The sequence below is a fragment of the Equus quagga genome, chromosome 6, assembly GCF_021613505.1.
Source record: "Equus quagga isolate Etosha38 chromosome 6, UCLA_HA_Equagga_1.0, whole genome shotgun sequence".
Classification (NCBI taxonomy): Eukaryota; Metazoa; Chordata; class Mammalia; order Perissodactyla; family Equidae; genus Equus; species Equus quagga.
Genome location: NC_060272.1, coordinates 81,277,275 through 81,286,296, shown reverse-complemented (window position 1 = coordinate 81,286,296; position 9,022 = coordinate 81,277,275). Strand labels below are relative to the sequence as shown.

Below are 9,022 nucleotides of genomic sequence, written 5' to 3'. Positions count from 1 at the left end.
GGGGCAGCAGCAGGAGCTCTGCCTGCCCATGGGTCCTGTCCCCATGCTATTCCACACTATTCTCTAAATAAAAGAGCACTACTGCCAGATCTTGAGAGTCTAAGAAATCTTTCTTTCGACTCCTCGGCTCACCGACCCCGCATCATATAGTTCATCAATCTTACTCTTTCAATAAATGTAGGGTTTTAAATAAGATGAAAATGATAGCAGTCTTCATAATCTTAAAATCCTGGTGAAACAAACATCCTCGTGGTCCAATAACTTGTAAAACGGAACCAGGTCACTAGACCAACATACTAGTGTACAACTTTAATAATTTTTAGCAGCAAAACAACTGGAATAGCCATTAACAAATATTTTCATTGGATTGTAGATTAATTTCTTTGTAAGAAATAATTTTTTTAAAGTACTCTAAAGTATAGTTCAACTGCAGGCAAACATGAGAGAAATCAAAGAACTTGTTTATCTCCACTTTTCCCAGTGGAATCAGGTGCAACTGGAACCTTACAAGTTTCAACAAAAACAGATTCAAAGGCAGCTTCCTGTTCATCCAAAGAATCAGTGGCCGTGACTCCTTTAATTAGTGTTGTGTTGGTAAAAGATTGTTGCTGCTTGGGAATTTTACTGGATTCCACTGTTTTTCTACCTCTTCTTTTACCAAGAATTTTGACATAATTAGCAGGTATAAGTCCTGTTGTTTGACCATCAAGACTAGCCAGAAGCCAACCACGCACTTGGGTTGCTGTTCTTTGAGAGCTAAATGTAGCATATCACCAGCACGGAAAGAAATTTCTTCTTCAGATGCAGCAGTAAAATCATATTCTGCTCTAGCAACTACATGGTCATCCTCACCACTTGCCCAGTTGGTGTTGTCTGTTACTTCATCAGTGTGGGTAGACAGCAGTTTCCAGATGAGATAAGGACCACCAAGGATAACAGCAAAGAATAAGAATATTGGCCAAGATTTTGCTGAATTAGCTGCTCTGTCCTCAGCACCAAGGCAAGCCACAGTTCCTTCACTTTCTGCCCATAAGTCCTCATTCTCAGAGCCTCCTCTTAAACCTATCATCTGCTGTAACCGTCTATAAAGATACCTTATAGTCCTAACTAATGCAAAAGCTGAAAAGACCTTTGTGAAGTGTATTTTTAATCGGGAAAAGTGATTTGCTACATCCAATACAGCCCTGAAACTGTTATAGACAGCTGGAAAGGTAGCATCCATCATCATACTGACAGAGGCAAATGCATGCACAATACTTTCAATGGAGTGAAATGCACCTCTGCTGCTTTCTTCAGCTTGCTGAACAAATCTACTAGGTGGAAGATCATCCACACGGAGGCGGTTATAGCCCAACCCATTATATCCATAACTATAAGGGCTATAGCGTCCATAAAATGAATTTCCATAGGCACCATATCCAGAAGAAAATGAACTGTAAGTAGGTCTAAAAGTGTTCACACTGCTGCTTCCTGTCTGCTGTGATGGCCTTGGAAGAATAGGTGGCGGCACTCTGGTAAGTGTTGGTTGTCCAGGTCTTGTCAATAAAGTAGGACCCAAATCAGCAGATTGGAAAGTGGGGCCGGGTCCTGGTCCCGGACCAGCCCCCGGAATTCGGCGGGTCTCCCAGGGTTTCGGGGGCTGCGGCGGCTGGGATGCCATCTCCTCCGCCTCCGCTCGGCTCCTGCTTGGCGCCCGACTTTACAGTTTTTTGAAAGACAATCTTTACTCACTTTGTTGATAGGAGATGGAGGTCTGTTCGGATTGGCTCTAAAGGGGCCTATGGTTTCAACATCCCTCAGTCAGGCTGAGAGTCCGACCAAAAGGGGAGAATTGTTAAAAAGGAGACAACGGGACCAAAATGAAGTCACTTGTACTAAGCCCCACCAAAACTTAATACCTAATCTAATTGCAGTTTCAGCCTCTCTCAGGAATTATAAACCAACCTGGCTAGAATTTCCCCATCAGCACTAGTAAGGTAATCTGCATGCTAAGACTCCCCCTGCCCTTCCCTCTAAGGGAAGGTGACCTTGTCTCAAACAATCTTTTCTTTTGCTAATAACTTCTTTGCCTCCCCCTCCTTCTGCCTATGAAAATCTTCCATCTTTACAGCTCCTCAGAGCTCCCTCCTATTTGCTTGATGGGATGCTGCCTGATTTATGAATCTTTAAACAAAGCCAATTAGATCTTTAAATTTCCTCGGTTCAATTTTGTTTTTTAACAGAAGTGTTTACAGATAAAAAAGAGGGAACTAACAATAAGAACAAAAAATGAGATCATCAAAATGACAAGACACACATTCAAGAAAGTGAAAAGAGAACCCACAGACCGGGAGGAGGTATTTGCAAATCATATATCTGGTAAGGGATTAATATCTTAAATGTATAAAGAACTCCTACAACTGAACAACATCAAAAAAATACATAAATAGTGGGGGCCTATGGGTAGCATAGCGGTTAATTTCCTGCACTCCACTTCTGCAGCCTAGGGTTCCGGTTCAGATCTGGGTGCGGACCTACCTACCACTCATCAAGCCACGCTGTGGCAGTCATGTCACATATAAAGTAGAGGAAGATGGGCATGGACATTAGCTCAGGACCAATTTTCCTCAGCAAAAAAGAGGAGGATTGGCAGCAGATGTTAGTTCAAGGCTAATTTTCCTCAAAAAAAAAAAAAACCCACAAACCCATAAATAAATAAAATAAAAGTAAAAGATGAGCAAAGGACTTGAACAGATAAGTCCCCAAAGAAGATACACAAATGGCCAAGAAAGAAAAGAAAAGATGCTCAACATCATTAGGGAAATACAAAAGATAGTCACGGTATGATACCACTTCACATCCACTAGGATGGCTATAATCAAAAAGAAAGACAAGAACAAGAACCAGGGATTTTTGGAGAAATGTCTAATTATAGGGCTGCAGCACAGAAAGTACAAGAGCTTGACACGTCTTTAATGCAAGAAAACGGTAAAAAGGACGGGGATATTGATGCGGGGTCGGTGAGCCGAGGAGTCGAAAGAAAGATTTCTTAGACTCTCAAGATCTGGCAGTAGCGTTCTTTTATTTAGAGAGTAGAATAGCATGGGGACAGGACCCATGGGCAGTCAGAGCTTCTGCTGCCCCCGCTGGCATGGGGACAGAGCCCATGGGCAGGCAGAGCTGCTGCTGCTGCCCCCGCTGGCATGGGGACAGGACCCACGGGCAGTCAGAGCTCCTGCTGCTGCCCCGAGTTGAGGGTTAGAGCTAAATTTAAGGCATAGGTATGTGAGTTATCTCTTTACAAGACAAAGAATATGTAAAAAAGTTAAAATGGTATCAGTGCAGGTGGGGTCTGGTCATTGGGTGATCCCATACTTTTAGACAAGAATCAAATCGGATTAAGTAAAGGTTAGAAAGGTTAGACGCCACCACCCTAAACCAGTTACATGAGATTGCCAGACAGCAACCAACTTAAGTTCTTGCCTTCCCCATTAAGAGCTTCTAGAGATAAGACCATTCCCCCTTCTTCCTGGCACAGAGAGGGAGGCATCTTCACAGATAGAGGTTTCCCTTAGAAATGTAAATGTTTCCCAACAAAGGGGCAAAACAAATTCCACTCCTTGGAGCCTGAATCTCATCTGTAGTTTTAAAACTAACCAGCCTAAAAATCCTCATCATAAGCCATTTTAAAATTAAGCAGCCTAAAAATCCTCATCAATATGACAAAAAGTATAGGAGGAAACTTAAAGCATCTCCCAATGGCCAAATCTGGGAAAATTTGAGCAACAAAATAAACACATAGCAATGGATTATAAATCAATAGAATTAAACAAAAATCTGTGAATCCATACAGATAGAAATAAAATCATTGTAGCCCCAGGGAGCCAGAAAAGCTGCCCAGAGGGGCTGAGACTGAAGCCATTTGGCTGGCTTTGGCCCACTCAAAGCGGTCGACCCCACTTCCGCGCCCCCCGCGGCCCGCTCTCCCCTGCACCCCCCGCGCCCGGGTGCCCCGCGCCGCCGACAGACGGCGATCCGCAAGGCCGGGCCCATTTCCTCGGCCCCCGCACACACGCAAAGGCTGTGACCGAGCTGCTTAGGCTTCCAGGCAGTGTCTGCGCCCCTACGCGAAAGGCGCCCTCCTCGGGGTAAACAGTCCGGAGCCGGCAGGCAGCGCTCCCGCATCCCTGCCGGGCGCACGACCTCAGGGAAGCCGCGGCTCTCCAACGCCAAGGAGGTGAGGCTGCGCGGGCAGGTGGGCCGGGCGACGCAAGCGGCATCACCCGGGTGCAGTTCGCCTTAACCAGGCTCCACAAACCAAATTCATGGCCGGAACCAAGGAGGGACCAGCCGCGCAGTGCCCTCCCGGGCTCGGCGGCCCAGCACAGAGGCTGGAGGCGGCGTGGGGCCCGGGTTTCCAGTGTTATGGGGTCTCAGTGTTCTCCAGCTTTCAGTAGTGGAGGACGCCGCTACTCCGGGGCTCCTTGTGGAGGCCTGCAAGCTCGGACTCTCCCCCAGAAGGGTCTCCATGTACCCACAATATGAATGGCTTTCCCTTACATGTGGCACTCAGATGTCCTGAGCAGACCAATGTACTCACAAATGCCAAAGCACTCTCTGCAAAGGGAGTAAAAATCTAGGATACCAGTGAAGCCCGTGACTTGCTGGATAAGCAGAGCGACCCCTGTGGAAGGAAGATGATTTACGGTCAACCAGTTTTTAAACTTTGAATAGAGGCGTTTAGGGGAAGAATATAAAGAGGTGTAGTCTGCTTGTTCAGTTAAAGAAGTGTAATATAAATCCACAGAGAGTTAGAGACACAATCCGAAATGATGCGGGGTCGGTGAGCCGAGGAGTCGAAAGAAAGATTTCTTAGACTCTTAAGATCTGGCGGTAGTGCTCTTTTATTTAGAGAATAGTATAGAATAGCATGGGGACAGGACCCATGGGCAGTCAGAGCTTCTGCTGCTGCCATGGGGACAGGGCCCATAGGCAGTCAGAGATGCTGCTGGCATGGGGAGCTGCTGCTGCCGCGGCTGGCATGGGGACAGGACCCATGGGCAGGCAGAGCTGCTGCGGGCATGTTGTTGCTGCCGCTTCTGCTGCCCCTGGCATGGGGAGTTGCTGCTGCTGCCGCCATAGGGACAGGACCCCTGGGTAGTCAGAACTGCTGCGTGGGGACAGGACCCATGGGCAGGAGGAGCCGCTGCTGCTGCAAAGTTGGGTGGAGAGTAAGGCTAAATTTAAGGCATAGGTATGTGAGTTATCTTTTTACAAGACAAAGAATGTGTAAAAAAGTTAAAATGGTATCAGTGCCCATAGGGTTCGGCCATTTGGCGGTCCCACAACTTTTAGATAAGAATCCAGCCAGATTGAGTAAATGGCAGAAGTCACTGCTTGAATATTATCCTCAGCTAAAGACAAAGGAGGATTGGGGGAGGGAGGGTCAGTTATATGAGGTTGCCAGACAGTAAACAACTTAAGTTCTTGCCTTCCCCATTAAGAGTTTCCAGAGATAAGGCCATCCCCCCTTCCTCCTGGGGCAGAGAGGGAGGCATGGAGATTTCCTTCACAAATGCAACTGTCTCTGATCAAAGGGCAAGCAAATTCCACTCCCTGGAGCCTGCCTCTCATCTGCAGTTTTAAAATTAACCAGCCTAAAATCCTCATCACAAACCAGCCATCGTAACAGAAAAATCGGCTGTGTTTGGAGACCACAGGGCTTTCCTGGGCACTGCCTCCTCGCTGTGCCTTTCGCTTGTTAAGTGGCTGCGAAGATGGATCTCAGGTGTTGTAACAGAGATTGGGATCTATGGGCCTTCCCAGTGCCTTTCAACATTGCCAGTTATCTCTTTAAGGGGAATTTGTGAATTTCCAATAAGGATATATAAACTATTTCCTCAAACTTATCAATTATGAACACAAAGCAGGATTTTGCACTCAAATAAATAAGCAAGGAAAAATAAGGGAGGAGAAGAAGGAGAACCCAGGTAGAAGGATGACTTACAAAAAACCTAGAGTCATGACAGAGTCTGCCTCTCAGGGCAACAGGAAGAACTACAGCAAGGCAAGGCTGTGAGGGACGTCGTAGGAAGTAAGCAAAGATGGAGCTGCTCGCGGCTAGTGGGATCCGGTAGTAAATGTCCTTGTGGACCAAGCTGAAGAGCTGTTGTGTCCTCTCGAAACTCGGGTGTTGAAGTACTAACCCCTAGTAGCTCAGAATGGGACTGTATTTGGAAATGAGATTTTAATGAGGTAATTAGGTTTACCAATATTTTCTTTTCTGCTTTTTTCTCCCCAAATCCCCCCAGTACATAGTTGTATATTGTTTTTTAGTTGTAGTTCCTTCTGGTTGTGCTGTGTGGGATGCCACCTCAGCGTGGCTTGACGAGTGATGCCAAGTCCCTGCCCAGGATCTGAACCAGCAAAACCCTGGGCCACTGAAGCAGAATGCACAAACTTAACGACTCGGCCACAGGGCCAGCCCCCAAAGAGATAATTAAGTTTAAATGAGATCATTAGGGTGAACCCTAATCTTTTTTTCCTTTGGTGAGGAAAGATTGGCCCTGAGCTAACGTCTATGCCAGTCTTCCTCTATTTCATGTGTGGGATGCTTCCATAGCATGGCTTGATGAGCAGTGTGTAGGTCTGCACCTGGGATCTGAACACATGAACCCCGGGCCACCAAAGTGGAGCACGTGAACTTATCCACCAAGCCACCGGCATAGGTAGACCCTGATCTAATATGACTGGTATCCTTATAAGAACCTCCGAGGGGATTAGGATACAGACACACACAGAGAGAAGCCCATGTGAAGACCAAGAGAGAAGAGAGTCACGTGCAAGCTAAAGGTGATAGGCCTCAGAAGAAAACAATACTGCTAACACCTTGATCTTGGACTTGTAGCCTCTAGCACTGTGAGGAAATAGATTTCTGTTGTTTAAAACCCCCAGTCTGTGGTACTTTGTTATGGCAGCCCCAGCAAACTAATACAGGAGCCAACAGAAGTGTTGAGGCAGAAGGCTAGACAAGGCAGCCTTTGTTCTTTAGGAAAATAGCTGTGGTAGTGGACTGGATGGACTATAGTGCAGAGACACAGATACTGCGGAGATACAGTGGGCATAGAAAGTCATGGCAAAAGGCTAAGAAAGATATGGTTAGGCTTGGACCAAGGCAATAGTGGGAATGCGGAAGAAAGGCTTATATCAAGAAAAAATGTCTAGAGGAAAAATCCATAGGATTGACCTCTGATTGGCTTGTCAGTGGGAAGGTGGAGAGAGAAGAGATACGCATTGTTAACAAAGAGGCAAGAAATTGAGCAAGGCACCAGAGGGTCAACTACGTTTACGGAATAGTTTTTTAAGTAGGATTAAAATTAGAGCAGAGTCAGCTAAGCCATATTAGACTGAAGGATAAACCAGAAGACAGGTGAAGTGAGTCAAATCGGTTAGCTGCGTTAAAAAAAGAAATAACACTCAAAATGGAGTCATTTCCCCCTACAACAACAAAGCAGCTTGTTTTTTAACAGCTGTATTACTTTGGGTAGATCAAGACTATGAAAATGTTTGGCTCAGAGCATTAGTATAGTGGCTTTTAATAAATATTTGTTTTTAAAAGACTATCCCAGCATCCAAAACAATAAAATACATAGAAATAAACTTAACCAAGGAGGTGAAAACTTGTACACTGAAAAGTACAAAACACTGATGAAAGAGAAATTTTGAAAGACATAAATAAGTGGAAAGATATTCCATGCTAATGGATTGAAAAACTTAATATTGTTAAGGTGACAATGCTACACAAAGCAACCTATAAGTTCAGTGTATCCCTATCAAAATCCCAACAAATATTTTTACAGAATTAGAAAAACTCATTCTAAAATTCATATGGAATCTCGATACCCTAAATAGCCAAAAGAATCTTGAAAAAGAAGTTGGAGTTCTCATACTTACTGATTTCAAAATTTAATACAAACCCACAGAAATTAAAACAGTGTGATACTAGCATAAAATCAGACATATAGACCAATGGAATGGAATAGAGAGCCCAGAAATAAGCCCTCACATGTATGATGAAATGATTTTCAAAAAGGGTGCCAAGACCATTCAATAGGGAAAGGGTGGTCTTTTTCTCAAATGTTGCTGGCAAAACTAGATATCCACATGCAAAAGAATGAAGTTGGACCGTTTCCTTACAATATATAGAAAAGTTAGCTGTAAGTGGATCAAAGACCTCAATTTAAGAGCTAAAACTATAAAACTCTTAGAAGAAAACAAAGCAAAAGGTTTATGACATTGGATTTGTCAATGATATCTTGGATATGACACCAAATACACAGGCAACAAAAGAAAAAATAGATAAATTGAACTTTGTCAAAATTAAAAATTTTGTGTGTAAAAAGACAGTATCAAGGGAGTGAAAAGGCAATCCACAAAATGAAAGAAAATATTTGTAAATGATTTATCTGATAAGGGATTAATATCCAGAATATCTAATGAACTCCTGAAACTCAACAACAAAATAACCCAAATGGGCAAAAAATCTTTGCCCAAAAATGGGCAAAGGATTTGAATAGACATTTTTCTAAAGAAGATATGCCATAGCCAATAAGCACATGAAAAGATACTCAACTGCCACTGAGTATTGGGGAAATGCAAATCAGAACCACAATGAGATACCACTTCATATCTGTTCAGGTGGCTATTATCAAATACATACACGCACACACACTACAGAAAATAACAAATGTTGATGAGAGTGAAGAAATTAGAACTCACATGTGTTCCTAGAGGGAATGTAAAATGGTAAAGTCACTATGGAAAACAGTACAGCAGTTCCTCAAGAAATTAAATAAGAGGGGCCGGCCGCCTGGCCAAGTGGTTAAGTTGGCATGCTCTGCTTGGGCGGCCCAGGGTTTCGCTGGTTCGGATCCTGGGTGCAGACATGGCAATGCTCATCAGGCCGTGCTGAGGCGTCATCCCACCTGCCACAACTAGAAGGACCCACAACTAAAAATACACAACTAGTACTGGGGGGATTTGG

At 44.4% G+C, this 9,022-nt stretch overlaps 1 protein-coding gene across 1 annotated transcript; it reads right to left on the bottom strand.

Annotated features, from left to right (window-relative positions):
- Nucleotides 1-449: 449 nt before the first annotated feature.
- LOC124241141 (peroxisomal membrane protein PEX13-like) lies at nucleotides 450-1,679 on the bottom strand. The gene is given in 2 exon segments (XM_046664751.1): nucleotides 450-733; nucleotides 736-1,679. Coding segments are annotated over 2 exon segments (1,209 nt in total). The 5' UTR covers nucleotides 1,661-1,679.
- Between the last annotated feature and the right edge of the window lie 7,343 nt (nucleotides 1,680-9,022).